The sequence below is a fragment of the Oncorhynchus masou genome, chromosome 14 (genome assembly GCF_036934945.1).
Source record: "Oncorhynchus masou masou isolate Uvic2021 chromosome 14, UVic_Omas_1.1, whole genome shotgun sequence".
NCBI lineage: Eukaryota > Metazoa > Chordata > Actinopteri > Salmoniformes > Salmonidae > Oncorhynchus > Oncorhynchus masou.
The window spans coordinates 22,572,702-22,599,258 of NC_088225.1; the positions used below are offsets into that span (position 1 = coordinate 22,572,702).

Here is a 26,557-nt window from a genome sequence, read left to right on the forward strand (position 1 = left end):
ACATAACCCTGATACTTAAAATGACAAGCTATTTATTTCTTTAACATCAGTGGTCATGACGGAAAGGAGATGAGGAGATAATCATAACTGAGAGAGTGAAATCTGATCCAGGAAGTAGACCTCTTGGAGCAATAGACAAACTGGCACAGGCAGAGATGGGGCTGCCTGACTCTCAGCCAGGCCAACTGGTTACTACGGACAGGGCCAAGAGTTAAACGGCCTCCTCTGTCCTGGACTGGCCAAGGTCCAGCCTGTCCTGCATAAAGGGGCATTGTAGAAAGCAGGAAAAGGTTAGGAATGGTACATTTTAGCAATATGATTTTCTTAGATGTTTTTGTTACATTGTGACTGTTTAAACTTAGATTTAGAACAAGGATGCACACAATGTTGAAATTGACAATACATGCTTTTTGTTAGGTGTATGAATGCCAGTGCAGGGGTTTCTCCTGTAGGATCAAAAACAAATCACATGCGCTGAACACAACAGGTGTATGTAGATCCTACAGTGAAATGCTTACATTATATTAGGTAGCATTGTTTAAAGTGGCTAGTGATATATTTTACATCATTTCCCATCAATTCCCATTATTAAAGTGGCTGGAGTTGAGTCAGTGTGTTGGCAGCAGCCACTCAATGTTAGTGGTGGCTGTTGAACAGTCTGATGGCCTTGAGATAGAAGCTGTTTTTCAGTCTCTCGGTCCCAGCTTTGATGCACCTATACTGACCTCGCCTTCTGGATGATAGCGGAGTGAACAGGCAGTGGCTCGGGTGGTTGTTGTCCTTGATGATCTTTATGGCCTTCCTGTAACATCGGGTGGTGTAGGTGTCCTGGCGGGCAGGTAGTTTGCCCCCGGTTATGCGTTGTGCAGACCTCACTACCCTCTGGAGAGCCTTACGGTTGTGGGCGGAGCAGTTGCCATACCAGGCGGTGATACAGCCCGCCAGGATGCTCTCGATTGTGCATCTGTAGAAGTTTGTGAGTGCTTTTGGTGACAAGCCGAATTTCTTCAGCCTCCTGAGGTTGAAGAAGCGCTGCTGCGCCTTCTTCACGATGCTGTCTGTGTGGGTGGACCAATTCAGTTTGTCTGTGATGTGTATGCCGAGGAACTTAAAACTTTACTACCCTCTCCACTACTGTTCCATCGATGTGGATAGGGGGTGTTCCCTCTGCTGTTTCCTGAAGTCCACAATCATCTCCTTAGTTTTGTTGACGTTAAGTGTGAGGTTATTTTCCTGACACCACACTCCGAGGGCCCTCACCTCCTCCCTGTAGGCCATCTCGTCGTTGTTGGTAATCAAGCCTACCACTGTTGTGTCGTCCGCAAATTTGATGATTGAGTTGGAGGCGTGCGTGGCCACGCAGTCGTGGGTGAACAGGGAGTACAGGAGAGGGCTCAGAACGCACCCTTGTGGGGCCCCAGTGTTGAGGATCAGCGGGGTGGAGATGTTGTTGCCTACCCTCACCACCTGGAGGCGGCCCGTCAGGAAGTCCAGTACCCAGTTGCACAGGGGCGGGGTTGAGACCCAGGGTCTCGAGCTTGGAGGGTACTATGGTGTTAAATGCCGAGCTGTAGTCGATGAACAACATTCTCACATAGGTATTCCTCTTGTCCAGATGGGTTAGGGCAGTGTGCAGTGTGGTTGAGATTGCATCGTCTGTGGACGTATTTGGGCAGTAAGCAAGTTGGAGTGGGTCTAGGGTGTCAGGTAGGGTGGAGGTGATATGGTCCTTGACTAGTCTCTCAAAGCACTTCATGATGACGGAAGTGAGTGCTACGGGGCGGTAGTCGTTTAGCTCAGTTAGCTTAGCTTTCTTGGGAACAGGAACAATGGTGGCCCTCTCGAAGCATGTGGGAACAGCAGACTGGGATAGGGATTGATTGAATATGCCCGTAAACACACCAGCCAGCTGGTCTGCGCATGCTCTGAGGGCGCGGCTGGGGATGCCGTCTGGGCCTGCAGCCTTGCGAGGGTTAACACGTTTAAATGTTTTACTCACCTCGGCTGCAGTGAAGGAGAGTCCTCATGTTTTCGTTGCAGGCCGTGTCAGTGGCACTGTATTGTCCTCAAAGCGGGCAAAAAAGTTATTTAGTCTGCCTGGGAGCAAGACATCCTGGTCTGTGACGGGGCTGGTTTTCTTTTTGTAATCCGTGATTGACTGTAGACCCTGCCACATACCTCTTGTGTCTGAGCTGTTGAATTGAGATTCTACTTTGTCTCTATACTGACGCTTAGCTTGTTTGATTGCCTTGCGGAGGAATAGCTGCACTGTTTGTATTCGGTCATGTTTCCGGCCACCTTGCCCTGATTAAAAGCAGTGGTTCGCGCTTTCAGTTTCACGCGAATGCTGCCATCAATCCACGGTTTCTGGTTTGGGAATGTTTTAATTGTTGCTATGGGAACGACATCTTCAACGCACGTTCTAATGAACTCGCACACCGAATCAGCGTATTCGTCAATGTTGTTGTCTGACGCAATACGAAACATATCCCAGTCCACGTGATGGAAGCAGTCTTGGAGTGTGGAATCAGATTGGTCGGACCAGTGTTGGACAGACCTCAGCGTGGGAGCTTCTTGTTTTAGTTTCTGTCTGTAGGCAGGGATCAACAAAATGGAGTCGTGGTCAGCTTTTCCGAAAGGAGGGCGGGGCAGGGCCTTATATGCGTTGCGGAAGTTAGAATAGCAATGATCCAAGGTTTTGCCAGCCCTGGTTGTGCAATCGATATGCTGATACAATTTAGGGAATCTTGTTTTCAGATTAGCCTTGTAAAAATCCCCAGCTACAATGAATGCAGCCTCAGGATGTATGGATTCCAGTTTGCAAAGAGTCAAATAAAGTTCGTTCAGAGCCATCGATGTGTCTGCTTGGGGGGGAATATATACGGCTGTGATTATAATCGAAGAAAATTCCCTTGGTTGATAATGCGGTCGACATTTGATTGTGAGGAATTCTAAATCAGGTGAACAGAAGGATTTGAGTTCCTGTATGTTTTTGTGATCACACCACGTCTCGTTAGCCATAAGGCATACGCCCCCGCCCCTCTTCTTACCAGAAAGTTGTTTGTTTCTGTCGGCGCGATGCATGGAGAAACCAGCTGGCTGCACCGACTCCGATAGCGTCTCTCCAGTGAGCCATGTTTCCGTGAAGCAATGGGGTCCCCCGTTTCCCGCCATTTTAGGTAGGGGTAGAGTGACTATGCATAGATAATAAACAGTGGTAGGGGCAGCCATTTGATTAATTTTTCAGCCGTCTTATGGCTTGGGGGTAGAAACTGATAAGGAGCCTTTTGGACCTATAACGTGAACAAAATGGACCTAAGGTTCCAGAGCAAGAGTTTGTTTTGGGTCCGTTCTTTGTACTGTTATCCAATCCACGTGTGCCCTTATCAAAGTCATCCTGTTCCTAGGCTGGGGGGAGCCTTCCAGTGCCCACCCCAAACCAGAGCCCTCCTGGGGGGAGCCTGCTCCCCCTCTGGTCAGCGTGGACAACGGGACCTCCGCCTGGGGGAAACCCACCGGGAGCCATGGGGGCTGGGGTGTGGGTGACAACAGCCCTGAACCCTACCGACGGGGCAACCCACCCCTTGGATCTGCACCTTGCAAACCAGGTGAGAAGGAGACTAGTACTTTTTATAGATTAGATCAGACATTTCCTGATTAATCGAAATTGCTGATGTTTTTACTATGGCTGGGACCTCATGACATTACAAAATGTTTAACATTTGAGTCATTTAGCAGACACTCTTATCCAGAGCAACTTACAGTAACTATTAGGTTTAAGTGCCTTGATCAAGGGCACGTCAACAGATTTTGCACCTAGTCGGCTCAAGGATTCAAACCAACAACCGGCAGGGTACGCAAGGCAGCCTAGACCTCTAGGCTACCTGCAGACACTAGACATCTAGGCTACCTGCAGACACTAGACCTCTAGGCTACCTGCAGACACTAGACCTCTAGGCTACCTGCAGACACTAGACCTCTAGGCTACCTGCAGACACTAGACCTCTAGGCTACCTGCAGACACTAGACCTCTAGGCTACCTGCAGACACTAGACCTCTAGGCTACCTGCAGACACTAGACCTCTAGGCTACCTGCAGACACTAGACCTCTAGGCTACCTGCAGACACTAGACCTCTAGGCTACCTGCAGACACTAGACCTCTAGGCTACCTGCAGACACTAGACCTCTAGGCTACCTGCAGGCTACATTGCGTGCTGATAGAATCATGAGAATCACAATACATATCCTATGTGTAATACGAATTGATACTGTGATTTTATTGCGTTTCGATGTTCCAAACATATTGCTCACCATATGTCTGCTGCAGAGGAACAGGAAAGCCATGAGAAAACACGTTTTGATCAGTCATGGAAATATAATTGCTGAAAACAAATTGACTCCCTATTTAGTATGCAGCTACACTGACCTCTGGTGGCAGGCTGAATACACAGAATGTATTCTCCAGTAGTCTTTCAATACGAACTTTACCAGTGCATGGCTGTGCTATACTAAAATAAGTCTAAATCAACTGACAATTCAAATACCCCACTGTCAGAACCAATACAAATACCCCACTGTCAGAACCAATACATATGCCCCACTGTCAGAACCAATACAAATACCCCACTGTCAGAACCAATACAAATACCCCACTGTCAGAACCAATACAAATACCCCACTGTCAGAACCAATACATATACCCCACTGTCAGAACCAATACATATACCCCACTGTCAGAACCAATACAAATACCCCACTGTCAGAACCAATACAAATACCCCACTGTCAGAACCAATACAAATACCCCACTGTCAGAACCAATACAAATACCCCACTGTCAGAACCAATACAAATACCCCACTGTCAGAACCAATACAAATACCCCACTGTCAGAACCAATACATATACCCCACTGTCAGAACCAATACATAGAACCAATACATATACCCACTGTCAGAACCAAAACATATACCCCACTGTCAGAACCAATACAAATACCCCACTGTCAGAACCAATACAAATACCCCACTGTCAGAACCAATACATATACCCCACTGTCAGAACCAATACAAATACCCCACTGTCAGAACCAATACAAATACCCCACTGTCAGAACCAATACAAATACCCCACTGTCAGAACCAATACAAATACCCCACTGTCAGAACCAATACAAATACCCCACTGTCAGAACCAATACAAATACCCCACTGTCAGAACCAATACAAATACCCCACTGTCAGAACCAATACAAATACCCCACTGTCAGAACCAATACAAATACCCCACTGTCAGAACCAATACAAATACCCCACTGTCAGAACCAATACAAATACCCCACTGTCAGAACCAATACAAATACCCCACTGTCAGAACCAATACATATACCCCACTGTCAGAACCAATACAAATACCCCACTGTCAGAACCAATACAAATACCCCACTGTCAGAACCAATACAAATACCCCACTGTCAGAACCAATACAAATACCCCACTGTCAGAACCAATACATATACCCCACTGTCAGAACCAATACAAATACCACACTGTCAGAACCAATACATATACCCCACTGTCAGAACCAATACAAAAATATTCTGTCATAATCAGTGGCAGCTGGTGACTTAAAACATTGTGGAGGATTGTGGATGAAAATGAATTTGAAAAGATAGTAACACAACATTTCCTCCTCTCCCTCTGCAGCCCCCAAATCTATGCAAGACGGCTGGGGTGGCGGAGGTGGCGGGAGGACATGGGTTTGTCTGGGGGCCAGTGGGACCCTGACGACGGGGACATGTGGAGCAGCCAGGCCTCCCAGGAGAGCAACTCCTGGGGCAACAGACCCAGGAAGGCCCCACCCAAGGGGAAGATTCCGGGCAAGCAGGAGGAAGCCTGGATCATGAATCGCCTGATCAAGCAGCTGACAGACATGGGCTTCCCTGTGAGTGCTGCTACCTGCTACTACCTCTGGAGTCAAACTCCACACTGATGTAATCTGTATACTTAGAAATCTGATGATAATATAACATGCCATATAGCAGACGCTTTAATACAACAGTGAATGCATTTATTTTGTTAGCCCCCGCGGGAATCAAACCCGCCTTCCTTGCGTGGCTATAGCTCCATGTTCCCGCCTTCCTGGCGTGGCTAGCTCAATGTTCCCGCCTTCCTGGCGTGGCTAGCTCCATGTTCTCGCCTTCCTGGCGTGGCTAGCTCCATGTTCCCGCCTTCCTGGCGTGGCTAGCTCCATGTTCCCGCCTTCCTGGCGTGGCTAGCTCCATATTCCCGCCTTCCTGGCGTGGCTAGCTCCATGTTCCCGCCTTCCTTGCGTGGCTATAGCTCCATGTTCCCGCCTTCCTGGCGTGGCTATAGCTCCATGTTCCCGCCTTCCTGGCGTGGCTATAGCTCCATGTTCCCGCCTTCCTGGCGTGGCTAGCTCCATGTTCCCGCCTTCCTGGCGTGACTATAGCTCCATGTTCCTACCAACTGAGCCACACAGGACCGCACGTCACCATGCATGTTTGTGAGATATTTCTGCTGACAGCTGTTTGTGTGTGTGTCCAGAGAGATCCAGCCGAGGAGGCTCTGAAGAGGAACAACATGAACCTGGACCAGGCCATGAGTAAGTCTCTTCTCCCAGTCTTCAATACACTCTGTTAACTCCTTGTTCCTGATGCAGTCCATATCACTGTCACTGACTGTATCAGTGTTGGTGATATCCCTGTGTTCTCTCACTGCTCTCTGTTTGCCACTACTCTCGCTACTCTGTCTCTCTCAGGTGCTCTGTTGGAGAAGAAGACGGAGCTCGACAGGCGGGGGATGGGCATGTCCGACTACAACAACTGTCTGATCAACAAGGGGCCAATGGGCTGCCGGCCTCCCCTCCACTCCAAAGAGTCCTCCTCAGATCGCTCCCCTTTCCTCGACAAGGTAATGACCCCTGACCCACTCCCCAACATCACACACTCCTATATTGTCCATGGGTTCTTCAATGAGAAGATGCTGTATAGCCAGGGCAGACTAGTGTTCTGGGGAACCATGGAAAATAACTTATCAAGGAATCAAAAAATATATATTTTTAAAAAGCGAACAATATAATACTGTACATCACACTGTTGTGTAACTCACTCAATAGTGTGTTTGTTCTATTCTTCACTAGTTGTGAGGGTACAGATTCTGTTCTGAACAGGGCAAGGTTCAGTTTCTATGTATCCACCCATTGAGAGTGTAATGGTGACGCTCTCCCTCTGTGGCTGTCTGTGTGGGCGCAGGACGGTGTTGGTAGCCTGGTGGAGGACGTCCATACCTCCTCACCGTTTATGCCTTGTTCCCCCGGCCCCCTCGGCCTGAAACTCCCCTCCCTGCCTCTATCCAGCCAGGGCCTGGGCGGCCCACAGGGCCTAGCCATGCAAAACTTGAACAACAGACAGGTAGGCAGCACACTGTCTACGGCTATGTGGGGTTTAGACAGCAGACAGGCAACAGGCAGGTAGGCAGCACACTGTCTACGGCTATGTGGGGTTTAGACAGCAGATAGGCAACAGGCAGGTAGGTAGCACACTGTCTACATCTATGTGGGGTTTAGACAGCAGATAGGCAACAGGCAGGTAGGTAGCACACTGTCTACGGCTATGTGGGGTTTAGACAGCAGGTAGGTAGCACACTGTCTACGGCTATGTGGGGTTTAGACAGCAGGTAGGCAGCACACTGTCTACGGCTATGTGGGGTTTAGACAGCAGACAGGCAACAGACAGGTAGGTAGCACACTGTCTACGGCTATGTGGGGTTTAGACAGCAGACAGGCAACAGACAGGTAGGCAGCACACTGTCTACGGCTATGTGGGGTTTAGACAGCAGACAGGCAACAGGCAGGTAGGCAGCACACTGTCTACGTCTATGTGGGGTTTAGACAGCAGACAGGCAACAGGCAGGTAGGCAGCACACTGTCTACGGCTATGTGGGGTTTAGACAGCAGACAGGCAACAGACAGGTAGGCAGCACACTGTCTACGTCTATGTGGGGTTTAGACAGCAGACAGGCAACAGGCAGGTAGGCAGCACACTGTCTACGGCTATGTGGGGTTTAGACAGCAGACAGGCAGCAGACAGGTAGGTAGCACACTGTCTACGTCTATGTGGGGTTTAGACAGCAGACAGGCAACAGACAGGTAGGCAGCACACTGTCTACGGCTATGTGGGGTTTAGACAGCAGACAGGCAACAGGCAGGTAGGCAGCACACTGTCTACGGCTATGTGGGGTTTAGACAGCAGGTAGGTAGCACACTGTCTACGGCTATGTGGGGTTTAGACAGCAGATAGGCAACAGACAGGTAGGCAGCACACTGTCTACGGCTATGTGGGGTTTAGACAGCAGGTAGGTAGCACACTGTCTACGGCTATGTGGGGTTTAGACAGCAGACAGGCAACAGGCAGGTAGGCAGCACACTGTCTACGGCTATGTGGGGTTTAGACAGCAGGTAGGCAGCACACTGTCTACGGCTATGTGGGGTTTAGACAGCAGGTAGGCAACAGACAGGTAGGCAGCACACTGTCTACGGCTATGTGGGGTTTAGACAGCAGACAGGCAACAGACAGGTAGGCAGCACACTGTCTACAGCTATGTGGGGTTTAGACAGCAGACAGGCAACAGGCAGGTAGGCAGCACACTGTCTACGGCTATGTGGGGTTTAGACAGCAGACAGGCAACAGACAGGTAGGCAGCACACTGTCTACGGCTATGTGGGGTTTAGACAGCAGACAGGCAACAGGCAGGTAGGCAGCACACTGTCTACGGCTATGTGGGGTTTAGACAGCAGATAGGCAACAGACAGGTAGGCAGCACACTGTCTACGGCTATGTGGGGTTTAGACAGCAGATAGGCAACAGACAGGTAGGCAGCACACTGTCTACGGCTATGTGGGGTTTAGACAGCAGGTAGGTAGCACACTGTCTACGGCTATGTGGGGTTTAGACAGCAGGTAGGCAGCACACTGTCTACGGCTATGTGGGGTTTAGACAGCAGACAGGCAACAGACAGGTAGGCAGCACACTGTCTACGGCTATGTGTGGTTTAGACAGCAGACAGGCAACAGGCAGGTAGGCAGCACACTGTCTACGGCTATGTGGGGTTTAGACAGCATATAGGCAACAGACAGGTAGGCAGCACACTGTCTACGGCTATGTGGGGTTTAGACAGCAGATAGGCAACAGACAGGTAGGCAGCACACTGTCTACGGCTATGTGGGGTTTAGACAGCAGATAGGCAACAGACAGGTAGGCAGCACACTGTCTACGGCTATGTGGGGTTTAGACAGCAGACAGGCAACAGGCAGGTAGGCAGCACACAGTCTACGGCTATGTGGGGTTTAGACAGCAGACAGGCAACAGGCAGGTAGGCAGCACACTGTCTACGGCTATGTGGGGTTTAGACAGCAGACAGGCAACAGGCAGGTAGGCAGCACACTGTCTACGGCTATGTGGGGTTTAGACAGCAGACAGGTAGGCAGCACACTGTCTACGGCTATGTGGGGTTTAGACAGCAGACAGGCAACAGGCAGGTAGGCAGCACACTGTCTACGGCTATGTGGGGTTTAGACAGCAGACAGGCAACAGGCAGGTAGGCAGCACACTGTCTACGGCTATGTGGGGTTTAGACAGCAGATAGGCAACAGACAGGTAGGCAGCACACTGTCTACGGCTATGTGGGGTTTAGACAGCAGACAGGCAACAGACAGGTAGGCAGCACACTGTCTACGGCTATGTGGGGTTTAGACAGCAGGTAGGTAGCACACTGTCTACGTCTATGTGGGGTTTAGACAGCAGACAGGCAACAGACAGGTAGGCAGCACACTGTCTACGGCTATGTGGGGTTTAGACAGCAGACAGGCAACAGGCAGGTAGGCAGCACACTGTCTACGGCTATGTGGGGTTTAGACAGCAGACAGGCAACAGGCAGGTAGGTAGCACACTGTCTACGGCTATGTGGGGTTTAGACAGCAGACAGGCAACAGGCAGGTAGGCAGCACACTGTCTACGGCTATGTGGGGTTTAGACAGCAGGTAGGTAGCACACTGTCTACGGCTATGTGGGGTTTAGACAGCAGGTAGGTAGCACACTGTCTACGGCTATGTGGGGTTTAGACAGCAGACAGGCAACAGGCAGGTAGGCAGCACACTGTCTACGGCTATGTGGGGTTTAGACAGCAGGTAGGTAGCACACTGTCTACGGCTATGTGGGGTTTAGACAGCAGGTAGGTAGCACACTGTCTACGGCTATGTGGGGTTTAGACAGCAGACAGGCAACAGGCAGGTAGGCAGCACACTGTCTACGGCTATGTGGGGTTTAGACAGCAGACAGGCAACAGGCAGGTAGGCAGCACACTGTCTACGGCTATGTGGGGTTTAGACAGCAGACAGGCAACAGACAGGTAGGCAGCACACTGTCTACGGCTATGTGGGGTTTAGACAGCAGACAGGCAACAGACAGGTAGGTAGCACACTGTCTACGGCTATGTGGGGTTTAGACAGCAGACAGGCAACAGGCAGGTAGGCAGCACACTGTCTACGGCTATGTGGGGTTTAGACAGCAGGTAGGTAGCACACTGTCTACGGCTATGTGGGGTTTAGACAGCAGGTAGGTAGCACACTGTCTACGGCTATGTGGGGTTTAGACAGCAGGTAGGCAGCACACTGTCTACGGCTATGTGGGGTTTAGACAGCAGACAGGCAACAGGCAGGTAGGCAGCACACTGTCTACGGCTATGTGGGGTTTAGACAGCAGACAGGCAACAGGCAGGTAGGTAGCACACTGTCTACGGCTATGTGGGGTTTAGACAGCAGACAGGCAACAGACAGGTAGGCAGCACACTGTCTACGGCTATGTGGGGTTTAGACAGCAGACAGGCAACAGGCAGGTAGGCAGCACACTGTCTACAGGCTATGTGGGGTTTAGACAGCAGACAGGCAACAGGCAGGTAGGCAGCACACTGTCTACGGCTATGTGGGGTTTAGACAGCAGACAGGCAACAGGCAGGTAGGCAGCACACTGTCTACGGCTATGTGGGGTTTAGACAGCAGGTAGGTAGCACACTGTCTACGGCTATGTGGGGTTTAGACAGCAGACAGGCAACAGGCAGGTAGGCAGCACACTGTCTACGGCTATGTGGGGTTTAGACAGCAGGTAGGTAGCACACTGTCTACGGCTATGTGGGGTTTAGACAGCAGACAGGCAACAGACAGGTAGGCAGCACACTGTCTACGGCTATGTGGGGTTTAGACAGCAGGTAGGTAGCACACTGTCTACGGCTATGTGGGGTTTAGACAGCAGGTAGGTAGCACACTGTCTACGGCTATGTGGGGTTTAGACAGCAGACAGGCAACAGGCAGGTGCCATAAGCAGAATTGGGGGTAATGTGTAGTTGAATGAAAGACTGCTAGGAGAAGATAGGAGTCTGAGAAGAGGAAGGTCTGGTTGGCACACTGATAGGCAGAGAGGACTGGTTGGCACACTGATAGGCAGAGAGGACTGGTTGGCACACTGATAGGCAGAGAGGACTGGTTGGCACACTGATAGGCAGAGAGGACTGGTTGGCACACTGATAGGCAGAGAGGACTGGTTGGCACACTGATAGGCAGAGAGGACTGGTTGGCACACTGATAGGCATAGAGGACTGGTTGGCACACTGATAGGCATAGAGGACTGGTTGGCACACTGATAGGCAGAGAGGACTGGTTGGCACACTGATAGGCAGAGAGGACTGGTTGGCACACTGATAGGCATAGAGGACTGGTTGGCACACTGATAGGCAGAGAGGACTGGTTGGCACACTGATTGGCAGAGAGGACTGGTTGGCACACTGATAGGCAGAGAGGACTGGTTGGCACACTGATAGCCAGAGAGGACTGGTTGGCACACTGATAGCCAGAGAGGACTGGTTGGCACACTGATAGGCAGAGAGGACTGGTTGGCACACTGATAGGCAGAGAGGACTGGTTGGCACACTGATAGGCAGAGAGGACTGGTTGGCACACTGATAGGCAGAGAGGACTGGTTGGAACACTGATAGGCAGAGAGGACTGGTTGGCACACTGATAGGCAGAGAGGACTGGTTGGCACACTGATAGGCAGAGAGGACTGGTTGGCACACTGATAGGCAGAGAGGACTGGTTGGCACACTGATAGGCAGTGAGGACTGGTTGGCACACTGATAGGCAGAGAGGACTGGTTGGAACACTGATAGGCAGAGAGGACTGGTTGGCACACTGATAGGCAGACAGGACTGGTTGGCACACTGATAGGCAGAGAGGACTGGTTGGCACACTGATAGGCAGAGAGGACTGGTTGGAACACTGATAGGCAGAGAGGACTGGTTGGCACACTGATAGGCAGAGAGGACTGGTTGGCACACTGATAGGCAGAGAGGACTGGTTGGCACACTGATAGGCAGAGAGGACTGGTTGGAACACTGATAGGCAGAGAGGACTGGTTGGCACACTGATAGGCAGAGAGGACTGGTTGGCACACTGATAGGCAGAGAGGACTGGTTGGCACACTGATAGGCAGAGAGGACTGGTTGGCACACTGATAGGCAGAGAGGACTGGCTGGCACACTGATAGGCAGAGAGGACTGGTTGGCACACTGATAGGCAGAGAGGACTGGTTGGCACACTGATAGGCAGAGAGGACTGGTTGGCACACTGATAGGCAGAGAGGACTGGCTGGCACACTGATAGGCAGAGAGGACTGGCTGGCACACTGATAGGCAGAGAGGACTGGTTGGAGCACTGATAGGCAGAGAGGACTGGTTGGCATACTGATAGGCAGAGAGGACTGGTTGGCACACTGATAGGCAGAGAGGACTGGTTGGCACACTAATAGGCAGAGAGGACTGGTTGGCACACTGATAGGCAGAGAGGACTGGTTGGCACACTGATAGGCAGAGAGGACTGGTTGGCACACTGATAGGCAGAGAGGACTGGTTGGCATACTGATAGGCAGAGAGGGAGATGGATGGATGGACGGACGGACTGGCAGGGGACAGACAGAGCTAGAGGGAGCCTGTATTTAAGTTTAGATTTTTCACTGGGGTTTTGTCTAGCCTGTTAAATCTTGTTGGACTTTTTATGAATCTAAATGAAAGTTTATTGTTTACAGTAACGTGGCTGTAAACGGTTCAGAGACATGCAGACTTGCAGTTCTTCTTCAACAGTGCAGAATAGTGGGTCCCTATCATCATGCTGTTACACCCTGGTTTCCACCTCCCTCTCCTCCCTCCCAGATGCAGAGTGGAATGTTGGGCTGTAGCGGTGCAGCACAAGCCCGGGCCATGCAGCAGCCTCCTCCTCAGCTGCCAGTGCCGCCTCTCGGCTCCTCCCAGCCTAGTCTACGCGCTCAAGTGCCTCAGTTTCTCTCCCCTCAGGTACACACACACACACACACAACATGGACCAGGGTTGTATTCATTATGGGAAAACTGTAAAACGGTTTTCAACGGACAGTGAAAGTGAGAGGTTGTTATTAGACAAGTTCAGGTAGGGAGGGATCCTTGTTTGGATTCATTGAGTCGTATTTAGTGCCTAATGAATACGACCTGGGGAATAGCACACACCTCTCAGCCCCCTCAAAGTATCTCCCCTCACTCACACACACATACACGAACACACTTGCAATCATATATAGAATCATACACACACACACATTTTTCAGCTCCCCTCAGCATAGTTTACGTGCATAAGCGCCTCAGTTCTGTCTAGCGTTTTTTCTCGTACTTAGTTTATGGTTTCTAAAACCGAATCTTTTGGTCTCTCTCTTGTCCAGGTTCAAGCACAGCTCTTACAGTTTGCAGCAAAAAACATTGGTCTGAATCCTGCACTTTTAACCTCACCAATAAACCCTCAACATATGACCCTTTTGAACCAACTATACCAGCTGCAACTGGTGAGTCCTCTTCTGGTCTCCTCTCAGTTTACTTTAGGACTCCTCCATATAAACACTATGCAGATACACTCTGTACACGCTTATATCATACACTTCTCCACTGCCTCGTTGCCTTAGAGATGTGAAAAACCCTTGGGTTTTGACTGATCGCATTCTGTAGCAACCAGAAAATGGTGTGTGTGTGTGTGTGTGTCCGCACGTGCATATTTCTGTACATATGTGTCTGTAGATTTGTGTGTGAACGTGTAATCCTCTGCAGGCGTACCAGCGTTTACAAATTCAACAGCAGATGTTGCAGGCGCAGCGTAATGTTTCTGGTCCCATCCGACAGCAGGAGCAGCACGTGAGTGTCCCTCTGTGTCCCTCCCTCTCAAATACAGCCCACTAGTTTCACCATCTCTGCCTGTCATATCTACTGATCCTGAACCCGGCCAGGCCTCATACTGGGGTAAAACCCAAACGTTTTACCATTCTACTATAGCAGAGGGGTGTATGTGCTTTGCAGACATACCTGGGTTCCTAGCCTGGTGAATTTGAGAACCTGGGTGGTTAATCCCTAGTAGAAGCAGATGTTGTATGTATAAGGGGCTGTACTTGCCATTCACTCGACAACTGTCCCATTGAATTTTTTCCTGTGTTCTCTGCTGGCTCACAGATAAACTGACCACCAGCTTTGTGTCTCTCTCTGATGTCACTTCCTCTTCCTGTAGGTTGCACGTACAATCAATAACATGCAGCAGCAGATCCAACAGCACCAGAGACAGCTGGCCCAGGCCCTGCTGATGAAACAGCAGCAGACCCTCGGCTCCCTCTCCTCCTCCGGCCTGCACCACGGCCAAGGCAAATCAGCCCTGGACTTGTTCCCAGGCCACCCCCAGGCTCCGGGCCTACCCGACCTGCAGACCAAAGAGCAGCAGTCGTCCCCCAACTCCTACAGCCCCTACCCTCTCTGTGAGTGGGAACTCTGTTCCACAATGTGCATGACACATACAGTGGGGAGAACAAGTATTTGATACACTGCCGATTTTGCAGGTTTTCCTACTTACAAAGCATGTAGAGGTCTGTAATTTTTATCATAGGTACACTTCAACTGTGAGAAACGGAATCTAAAACAAAAATCCAGAAAATCACATATGATTTTTAAGTAATTAATTTGCATTTTATTGCATGACATAAGTATTTAAGTACATAAGTACATCAGCAAAGCAGAACTTAATATTTGGTACAGAAACCTTTGTTTGCAATTACAGAGATCATACGTTTCCTGTAGTTCTTGACCAGGTTTGCACACACTGCAGCAGGGATGTTGGCCCACTCCTCCATACAGACCTTCTCCAGACCCTTCAGGTTTCAGGGCTGTCACTGGGCAATACGGACTTTCAGCTCCCTCCAAAGATTTTCTATTGGGTTCAGGTCTGGAGACTGGCTAGGCCACTCCAGGACCTTGAGATGCTTCTTACGAAGCCACTCCTTAGTTGCCCTGGCTGTGTGTTTCGGGTCATGCTGGAAGACCGAGCCACGACCCATCTTCAATGCTCTTACTGAGGGAAGGAGGTTGTTGGCCAAGATCTCGCGATACATGGCCCCATCCATCCTCCCCTCAATACGGTGCAGTCGTCCTGTCCCCTTTGCAGAAAAGCATCCCGAAAGAATGATGTTTCCACCTCCATGCTTCACAGTTGGGATGGTGTTCTTGGGGTTGTACTCATCCTTCTTCTTCCTCCAAACACGGTGAGTGGAGTTTAGACCAAAAAGCTCTTTTTGTCTCATCAGACCACATGACCTTCTTCCAATCCTCCTCTGGATCATCCCGATGGTCATTGGCCAACTTCAGACGGGCCTGGACATGCGCTGGCTTGAGCAGGGGGACCTTGCGTGAGCTGCAGGATTTGAATCCATGACGGCGTAGTGTGTTACTAATGTTTTTCTTTGAGACTGTGGTCCCAGCTCTCTTCAGGTCATTGACCAGGTCCTTCCGTGTAGTTCTGGGCCGATCCCTCACCTTCCTCATGATCATTGATGCCCCACGAGGTGAGAACTTACATGGAGCCCCAGACCGAGGGTGATTGACCGTCATCTTGAACTTCTTCCATTTTCTAATAATTGCACCAACAGTTGTTGCCTTCTCACCAAGCTGCTTGCCTATTGTCCTGTAGCCCATCCCAGCCTTGTGCAGGTCTACAATTGTATCCCTGATGTTCTTACACAGCTCTCTGGTCTTGGACATTGTGGAGAGGTTGGAGTCTGTTTTATTGAGTGTGTGGACAGGTGTCTTTTATACAGGTAACTGGTTCAAACAGGTGCAGTTAATACAGGTAATGAGTGGAGAACAGGGGGGCTTCTTAAAGAAAACAGGTCTGTGAGAGCCGGAATTCTTACTGGTTGGTAGTTTTTCAAATACTTATGTCATGCAATAAAATGCAAATTAATTACTTAAAAATCATACAATGTTATTTTCTGTGATTTTCTGATTTTTGTTTTAGATTCCGCCTCTCACAGTTGAAGTGTAGCTATGATAAAAATTACAGACCTCTACATACTTTGTAAGTAGGAAAACCTGCAAAATCGGTAGTGTATCACATACTTGTTCTCCCCACTGTAGTAGTTCCACTTTGGGCTCTTGTCAATTTGGGACAGTTGTTGATGTAACAGGGGCTTTATAAATACATTTGATTGATTGATAGCAGGACAGGGACTGGGAATGTCATCATTGTTACAGGTCCCAGACCTGTGTGTGCCCTTTCTAAACAGATCATCTTTCTGGTCAATATCTGTCTGTGTTCAAATACAGCTGTTGGGACTTGCTCAGTGTCTAACAGATATCCTGTGGCAAAGGCATTATGATTAATTGTAGTTCTATAAAGAACCATAGCAACAAAGTGCAAAACAAGAAACGAGTGATTCATCCTTAATGCTTTATTGACTTGTTTTGTCTGGTGTTACCTCTCTGCCTGTCTCCCTCTCTCTGCCTGTCTCCCTCTCTCTGCCTGTCTCCCTCTCTCTGCCTGTCTCCCTCTCTCTGCCTGTCTCCCTCTCTCTGCCTGTCTCCCTCTCTCTGCCTGTCTCCCTCTCTCTGCCTGTCTCCCTCTCTCTGCCTGTCTCCCTCTCTCTGCCTGTCTCCCTCTCTCTGCCTGTCTCCCTCTCTCTGCCTGTCTCCCTCTCTCTGCCTGTCTCCCTCTCTCTGCCTGTCTCCCTCTCTCTCTGCCTGTCTCCCGCTCTCTGCCTGTCTCCCGCTCTCTCTGCCTGTCTCCCGCTCTCTGCCTGTCTCCCGCTCTCTGCCTGTCTCCCGCTCTCTGCCTGTCTCCTGCTCTCTGCCTGTCTCCCGCTCTCTGCCTGTCTCCCGCTCTCTGCCTGTCTCCCGCTCTCTGCCTGTCTCCCGCTCTCTGCCTGTCTCCCGCTCTCTGCCTGTCTCTCTCTCTCTCTCTCTGCCTCTTTCTCTCTCTGCCTCTTTCTCTCTCTGCCTCTCTCTCTCTCTCTGCCTCTCTGCCTCTCTCTCTCTGCCTCTCTCTCTGCCTCTCTCTCTGCCTCTCTCTCTGCCTGTCTCCCTCTGAATACCTGTCTCCCGCTCTCTGCCTCTCTCTCTCTGCCTCTCCCTCTCTCTGCCTTTCTCTTTGCCCCTCTCTCTGCCTCTCCCTCTCGCTGCCTTTCTCTTTGCCTCCCTCTCTGCCTGTCTCCCTCTCTCTGCCTCTCTCCCAGCTGGACTGAATCCTAACATGAATGTAACCTGCATAGAGGTGGGAGGCCTGTCCATGAAGGAGCTTCCCCAGCCCCAGTCTCGCCTCTCCCAGTGGACACACCCCAACTCCATGGACAGCCTCTCTGGAGGCTCGTCCTCTCTGGAGCCCAACCTGAACAAGCACGGTACAAACTGTTGGGACAATACAGATGTAATGAACTCTACTGAGCTGGACTGAGTAGAACTGGGGGATATGAAAGGACCATGGTGTATGACACTCAGTTGGCAGCTTCAGAACGGAGTTGTCCTCTTGGGTTTTCAAGTGGAACCTTGACATTTCCATCTCAATGCTACTATATGTTCTAGGAAAGGGGAAGGGGATACCTGGTCAGTTGTACAACTGAATGCATTCAACCCTTCCTGTATTGGTTTCTATTAAACTTGACTAAGTATTTCATTCTCTAGTTCTAATTTATATTGTACTTAACCAACTTCCTGCTTCCCCTCTTGTCTCTGGCAGGTTCCAGCCTGGGCCCTCCCGGGAAGCCCCCCCAAATGGAGGATGGGTACAGCCCCTACGGCATGATGCCTGTCTCCGAGACCCCCACCAACCCCCTGGTGCCCCCAGACAGCTGGAGCCAGGGCAAGAGCCCCAACGACAAGATGGTCAACGGCGCCAACATCACCTGGCCTCCAGGTCAGTTAGTTGGCTAGTTAGACTGGGATGGTGGAAAACATTCCTGGACAGCTACAGTGACTGCTTACTGTCCAGCCAAAACATATTCACCTAATATGATGATCATGGAACTAATGTAGCCAAATGAGTTCTGTTTTCAAGAGAATTAGTTTCATTGCAAGCACCACCTTTTGTATTTTTGTATTTTGTACATTACTGAACCAGGTAGTCATGTAAATGAATGAATGAGAGGAATGACAATTGTAATACTTCCTCCTCCAGAGTTCTGCCCAGGCGTGCCCTGGAAGGGCCTGCAGAACATCGACCCGGAGAATGACCCCAACATGACCCCGGGGAGCGTGCCCAGCGGCCCCACCATCAACACCAACATCCAGGACGTCAACCGCTACCTGCAGAGAGACCGCAGCGGAGGTGAGGACGGAGGATGAGGGAAGCAGAGAGGGAGGGTGAGGGAGATGTGTAGAAGGAAGGGAGAGAGGGGGAGGTGAGAGACAGGGGAGGTGAGAGACAGGGGAGGTGAGAGACAGGGGAGGTGAGAGACAGGGGAGGTGAGAGACAGGGGAGGTAGGGGAGGTGAGAGACAGGGGAGGTAGGGGAGGTGAGAGACAGGGGAGGTGAGAGACAGGGGAGGTGAGAGACAGGGGAGGTGAGAGACAGGGGAGGTGAGAGACAGGGGAGGTGAGAGACAGGGGGTGTGAGAGACAGGGGAGGTGAGAGACAGGGGAGGTGAGAGACAGGGGAGGTGAGAGACAGGGAGGTGAGAGACAGGGGAGGTGAGAGACAGGGGAGGTGAGAGACAGGGGAGGTGAGAGACAGGGGAGGTAAGTGTGGTGGAGAGGGACAGGGGTGGTGAGAGACAGGGGTGGTGAGAGACGGGAGGTAGGGGTGGAGAGGGACAGGGGTGGTGAGAGACGGGTGGACAGGGGAGCTAGGGGTGGAGAGGGACAGGGGAGGTGAGGGTGGAGAGGGGCAGGGGAGGTGAGGGTGGAGAGGGGCAGGGGAGGTGAGGGGCAGGGGAGGTGAGGGACAGGGGAGGTAGGGGTGGAGAGGGACAGGGGAGGTGAGGGAGGGGGAGAAGGACAGGTGGGAGGAAGGGAGGGGAGTGTTCATGTTCTAAGTAGTCTTATACATACGTAATGACGGTGCTCTCCCTCTGGTAGACTTGGTCTTGAGGGGAGAGGAGAGCTGGGGGTCTGAGATGACCTGAATCATTCAAAGAAAACTGCTGCGGGCAAAATCCGCTACTGTGCCTGCAATGTGTCCCAATGGGTTGGAGAGACTGATTCTCTGTAACAGTTCAGTCACTGGAGGAGCCTGCTTTTTCTCTTCTGGTCCTGCTGCTTCTTCACTTAACTGCATGTACAATCTGACACTCGTATATCTACACTACTAGGTCATCTTATTCCCAACACTTTGAACTCTCCCATATCACACAGCCACAGAGCACCACAGCTGTTCAGTCATCCACTTTCATTTATTCTGTTTCTTTATTAGATTCTCTCTCTTCCATTCCCTTCTTCTGTTTTTGTTTTGCTGGATGCGATGCCCCCATAGGCTCCTCCCCACCTCATCTCAGAACGAGGCCCTGCCCCCCTCCACCGATTGGCCAGTCAGTGCCTACTCTAGCTCGTTCAGTCTATCGTCCCCGGAAACGGACGACCCAGGTACACAGTTTGTCGGAGTAGGCGGAAGTCGCCTCTAACCGCTGATACAGGGTCAAATCTTATGTCCTACCATATTCCCGTGGTTATGTTTAGGTGATATGACAATCTGGTCCTAGATCTGTGGGTAGGGGTGACTTCCGCTTTGAGCTAGTTTGTCCCCCTGCCCCCATCAGTGTTGATGTCTCTGGTGGCTCAGTATCTGGTCCAGAGGAGGACCCCATCCTTACCATCACATCTGTTTTGTGTGCCCTTCCCTCATTAGTTGTACCCCTCATACATCTTCCCTCTGGTGGTGTTGATGTATCCCCACCCCTGTGTGTAGCATGGGGGGGGGGACTGGGAGGAGGGTGTATATAGTATAGTTCTAGTCTATCTGTGTTCCTGGCCTGATCTGTCCCATACTGTGAGGCATGGACTGAGACTGACCCTGGGCTGTACTCCTTACTGTATGTGTGTGTGTGTGTGTGTGTGTGTGTGTGAAGTCTAGCTGTATTCCTGATCTGTCCCATACTGTGAGGCATGGACTGAGACTGACCCTGTGCTGTACTCCTTACTGTGCAGTCTGGGACTGTGTGTGTGTGAAGTCTACCTGTGTTTACGCCCATTTTTGGTTCAACACATCCAGGAAAAGCAGAATGATTGCTCTGCTCTACCGTCAACAACCCCTCTCCCAGGGTATTATTCTGACTAGTGTTTTGGGTTGTTTAGTTCCCTGTGTGTTGTTGATAGAAGAATGCCAGGTATCTCCAATTGTTGCCAAGCAATCAATGTGTTTCTTTTCTTCTCTCTCTTTCAGGTAAATTGTCGGACATGAAGTCCACCTGGTCCCCGGGGCCCATCTCCCACCCCTCCCAGGTCTCTCTGTCCCATGAGTTGTGGAAGGTCCCCCAGGGGCCCCGTAGTAACACAGCCGCCCCCACACGGCCCCCCCCGGGCCTCACCAACCCCACCAAGCACTCCTCCACCTGGGGAGGCAACTCCCTGGGCCTGGCCCAAGGCTGGAGCAGCTCCTACTCCTCAGGTAAATCAAATTATATTTGTCAAATAGAGTGACTATGGTAATAAACAGTGAGTAGCAGCAGTGTACATGTAGGTCGGGGTAGAGTGACTATGGTAATAAACAGTGAGTAGCAGCAGTGTACATGTAGGTCGGGGTAGAGTGACTATGGTAATAAACAGTAAGTAGCAGCAGTGTACATGTAGGTAGGGGTAGAGTGACTATGCATGGTAATAAACAGTGAGTAGCAGCAGTGTACATGTAGGTAGGGGTAGAGTGACTATGCATGGTAATAAACAGTGAGTAGCAGCAGTGTACATGTAGGTAGGGGTAGAGTGACTATGCATGGTAATAAACAGTGAGTAGCAGCAGTGTACATGTAGGTAGGGGTAGAGTGACTATGCATGGTAATAAACAGTGAGTAGCAGCAGTGTACATGTAGGTAGGGGTAGAGTGACTATGCATGGTAATAAACAGTGAGTAGCAGCAGTGTACATGTAGGTAGGGGTAGAGTGACTATGGTAATAAACAGTGAGTAGCAGCAGTGTACATGTAGGTCGGGGTAGAGTGACTATGCATGGTAATAAACAGTGAGTAGCAGCAGTGTACATGTAGGTAGGGGTAGAGTGACTATGCATGGTAATAGACAGTGAGTAGCAGCAGTGTACATGTAGGTAGGGGTAGAGTGACTATGCATGGTAATAAACAGTGAGTAGCAGCAGTGTACATGTAGGTAGGGGTAGAGTGACTATGCATGGTAATAAACAGTGAGTAGCAGCAGTGTACATGTAGGTAGGGGTAGAGTGACTATGCATGGTAATAAACAGTGAGTAGCAGCAGTGTACATGTAGGTAGGGGTAGAGTGACTATGCATGGTAATAAACAGTGAGTAGCAGCAGTGTACATGTAGGTAGGGGTAGAGTGACTATGCATGGTATTAAACAGTGAGTAGCAGCAGTGTACATGTAGGTAGGGGTAGAGTGACTATGCATGGTAATAAACAGTGAGTAGCAGCAGTGTACATGTAGGTAGGGGTAGAGTGACTATGCATGGTAATAAACAGTGAGTAGCAGCAGTGTACATGTAGGTAGGGGTAGAGTGACTATGCATGGTAATAAACAGTGAGTAGCAGCAGTGTACATGTAGGTAGGGGTAGAGTGACTATGCATGGTAATAAACAGTGAGTAGCAGCAGTGTACATGTAGGTAGGGGTAGAGTGACTATGCATGGTAATAAACAGTGAGTAGCAGCAGTGTACATGTAGGTAGGGGTAGAGTGACTATGCATGGTAATAAACAGTGAGTAGCAGCAGTGTACATGTAGGTAGGGGTAGAGTGACTATGCATGGTAATAAACAGTGAGTAGCAGCAGTGTACATGTAGGTAGGGGTAGAGTGACTATGCATGGTAATAAACAGTGAGTAGCAGCAGTGTAAAAACAAAGGGGGGATCAATGCAAATAGTCAGTGTCTATTTGATTAGCTGTTAAGTAATTGGATGGGGAGGATGGCGACTTGCTGACTGACTGGATAAATGAATTGACTGACTGGGTTTTGGTCCAACCAGTGCAACCAGTTGATCAGTTATGAAGTTCACGTAACAGCTGTCTTACTCTCCAAAAAATGTAGTGTATTTGTTGTGCTTGCCATAAAAACTGCAGCCCTCATAAATGTTCAGTTAGAGTAGAAGATCACTGAAGGTCAGGTTCTAGAGGTGTTGTGATACAGACTAAATGTCAGGTTCTAGAGGTGTTGTGATACAGACTAAATGTCAGGTTCTAGAGGTGTTGTGATACAGACTAAATGTCAGGTTCTAGAGGTGTTGTGATACAGACTAAATGTCAGGTTCTAGAGGTGTTGTGATACAGACTAAAGGACGGGTTCTAGAAGTGATACAGACTAAAGGACAGGTTCTAGAGGTGTTGTGATACAGACTAAAGGACGGGTTCTAGAAGTGATACAGACTAAAGGACAGGTTCTAGAGGTGTTGTGATACAGACTAAAGGCCAGGTTCTAGAGGTGTTGTGATACAGACTAAATGTAAGGTTCTAGAGGTGTTGTGATACAGACTAAATGTCAGGTTCTAGAGGTGTTGTGATACAGACTAAAGGCCAGGTTCTAGAGGTGTTGTGATACAGACTAAAGGCCAGGTTCTAGAGGTGATACAGACTAAAGGCCAGGTTCTAGAGGTGATACAGACTAAAGGCCAGGTTCTAGAGGTGATACAGACTGAAGGCCAGGTTCTAGAGGTGTTGTGATACAGACTAGCGGTCAGGTTCTAGAGGTGATACAGACTGAAGGCCGGGTTCTAGAGGTGTTGTGATACAGACTAAATGACAGGTTCTAGAGGTGTTGTGATACAGACTTAAGGTCAGGTTCTAGACGTGCATGTTGTAGCCTTGCAGGCAGAGACTAGGTGCCCTTTTGGTACAGCCAAGGCGGTCTAGACAACGCCCCGAGAATGCCTTGTTGTGGTTGAACGCACCTCTTTTGATCAACTGACACTGTGGTTTACCTAAACTACAGAGCGTACTGCTTAGAATCCACCACCCATCTTACTAACTGACTGTCCTAGCTCCTTGGAGAATCCATTTGACATTGTGACGACATGGTGTTAGATGTAGCGCAATTCTGCATTTTAGGTTTATTTAGCTTTCCTCCCTCTATCCCCCTCTTCTCTCCTTCTCCATCCCCGTCTTCTCTCCTTCTCCTCCCCCTCTACTCTCCTTCTCCATCTCCGTCTTCTCTCCTTCTCCTCCCCCTCTTCTCTCCTTCTCCTCCCCCTCTATCCTTCTAGCAGCTACCACATGGAGTACAGACAGCTCCAACAGGACCAGTAGCTGGTTGGTCCTGAGGAACCTCACTCCCCAGATAGACGGCTCCACCCTGCGGACGCTATGCATGCAGCACGGCCCCCTCATCACATTCCACCTCAACCTGACCCAGGGCAACGCATTGGTGCGCTACAGCTCCAAGGAGGAGGCCGCCAAGGCCCAGAAGTCCCTGCACATGTACGGAGATGTTGTTGGCACTTTTCCTGCCCCTCTTACTGCTCAAAGGCAGAAACACTTAAGTCATGTCAATTGTCAGGTGTGAAAGGACTTAGAACTGGGAGAACTTGGAAAGCTTAGAATTTGGAAAAATGAGAACTTAGAGAGATCTTTTAGTGGGTGCCCAGCCTGCTTCCACAAAGGGTAGAAACAGTATCTATTCCATCACACGTGGTGTATGAGAATGGCCACTTCAACGAGGCTAACTAAATAACACCTCTCTGTTTGTCTCTCTTCCTGTCCAGGTGCGTTCTGGGTAACACCACCATCCTGGCAGAGTTTGCTGGGGAGGAAGAGGTCCAGCGCTTCTTTGCACAGGGCCAGCAGCTCGCCTCAACTTCCAGCTGGCAGGCTGACCCAGGTGTCAATCAGACGCGGATGGGTGGTTCCGGGCCCAGATCCTCGCACCCCATTGGCCACCCCCACTGGAACTCTGGCGGCAGCAGTGGCAGCATGGGAGGAGGTGGAGCCAAGACGGGCGGAGATCTGCTCTGGGGGGGCGTGCCCCAGTACTCCAGCCTATGGGGACCGCCCAGCGGAGAGGAGGGGCGGGTCATGGGGAGTCCTACTCCAATCAACACGCTGCTGCCTGGGGACCTGCTGAGCGGGGAGTCCATGTAGGACCACGTCACAGAGCTCCATGCTAGAAAAAGGAGGAATGGAATACTACACAGTAATACATATATACATGTATACAAACAGAAGAGCAAAAACCAAGCAAATCATTGTGGTGATAATCAGTGTGGGTGGGATGATCGAGGGACAGACTTGAGGAGGACGAGGTGACTCTTCTGTGTCCACGCTGCTCACCCTCTTCCAATTTTTCTGTTTGTTTAAAAATAAACATTTCATTTTAGATTTGTTTGGCGAGAGGCTCTGGTTACAGTGTTTTAAGTTTGGACTTTCGGAAAAGCACGAGTATGCCTTTGACTCAACCAACAAAGGAAGAGAAACATTTGAACTTTACTCTGAGAACTATTTGTCATGTGAAACGTGTTTTAGACTAACTGCTTCAAACAATGAGCTGCCATCTTCAAAACTCCCATAATCCCTTGCTGCATGGCAGCAGTCAATCCACACCTCAGAGAAACCATAGATACACGTCATTCCCAAAGCCCATCCCCTTCCTGTCGGGAAGGTTCCAGAACTTTCTACCAGTCCGGAATTTCTCTTGTTTGTTTTTTCTCAGCACTAATTTCTAGCCTTAACCTCCCCCCTGGCCTCGTTCCCCTCCTTTATTCACTGATTCTCATTCACTCTGTACTTACTGAAGAAAACGTACTGAGAATTGCACACTCATTTCTGAGCCAGCGAAAACCGAGGGGAGAGGATGTGCTTGTGAGAGACTGAGGCCACTGCAGCTCTCGACTGGAATCCTCGGCGGTCACAAGCATATTATTCAGTCCCCACCACTCTTAAAGGGATTGATGATGCAAACGCAAAAGATCTTCGCCTTGTTCATTTTAAAGCCATTTTTGTCATGGAGGAGTTTTGTTTCCCGTAACCATTCGCAAAATAAGCGGAGAAATATGACTCCAGTGTGTGAATATTTCCGGGGCGTGTGTTTACATGTGTGTATGACCGTCTTGTTGAAGTCTAGTAACCACTGCTCTATGGAACTGTAACGAAACACTTGTTTTGAAATGCACCTCAACTCGTTTAAGGACGAACTTGTGGTCTGGTTCCCCCCCTTTCTGTGACTGTGGAAAACCTCAGTCGTTACCGTGGTCCACTAATCTCTCCTTTACACCAACACACCATTTCAAGTGACGTGCAATATAAGCCACAGACTACTCTCTACTACCGTCCACACCAAGTACTCAAAGGGTTTCTCTCACAAACCTCTTTCAAGAGCAGAGACAGAATCAGCAAGGACTCTCTATATCCATGCCCCCTGGGTGTGTGAGCTGGCTGGACCTACTTATCCGTGAAACACAAGGATATACAACAAGCACTTGTTATTCAGACTAGGTCTTTCTAATCCAGCCTCACAGTGACGGACTAGAGGGGCACAGGGGTAAGGAAGGGGGTGTATGGGGCATTATACCAAAACGAGACTTGTTCCTTATCTACCCACAAGACGAAACCATGCATTTTTTTCTTTCCATTGTTGTATTTGGTACAAAAAAGTATGGAACAAATATATAACTGCTTTATAAAAAGAGGTGGTTTATCATAGCACTTAGCAAAGAGCGTCAAGCTCCTTCACTTCAATGCCAACGAATCAGAAGAGGAGAAGCGTGTGACACTGAAAAACTCTAGGAAAAAACAACAACAAAAAAACAAGCAATCTACTACAACGTGGCTTCTGTGTAACTCTTTATGAACTGTAACACAACTGAAAATAGTTTCACATCTTTCATATTGTTTTTTTATTTTAAACCTTCCCTTTCTCGCTGCCTGTGTGTGGTACCAGGAACCTTTCTGAAATGGTAGCAAAATGAAGCGATGGAAATGAAAGACTTTGGGCACTATCGGGTGTGAGACCCCGAAGCACTCGCCTATTTTCCCTTTCACTCTATCAAAGTAAATATCACT

The 26,557-nt window shown here is 49.8% G+C and overlaps 1 protein-coding gene across 1 annotated transcript; it reads left to right on the forward strand.

The window, feature by feature from the left end:
- Positions 1–3,309: 3,309 nt before the first annotated feature.
- LOC135553836 (trinucleotide repeat-containing gene 6C protein-like) lies at positions 3,310–25,513 on the forward strand. The gene is given in 17 exon segments (XM_064985767.1): positions 3,310–3,334; positions 3,408–3,608; positions 5,707–5,747; positions 5,750–5,944; positions 6,568–6,625; positions 6,782–6,933; positions 7,275–7,433; positions 13,279–13,419; positions 13,818–13,937; positions 14,197–14,280; positions 14,648–14,888; positions 17,634–17,798; positions 18,134–18,310; positions 18,572–18,721; positions 20,771–20,995; positions 23,767–23,980; positions 24,265–25,513. Coding segments are annotated over 17 exon segments (2,724 nt in total). The 3' UTR covers positions 24,641–25,513.
- The last annotated feature ends 1,044 nt before the right edge of the window (positions 25,514–26,557 follow it).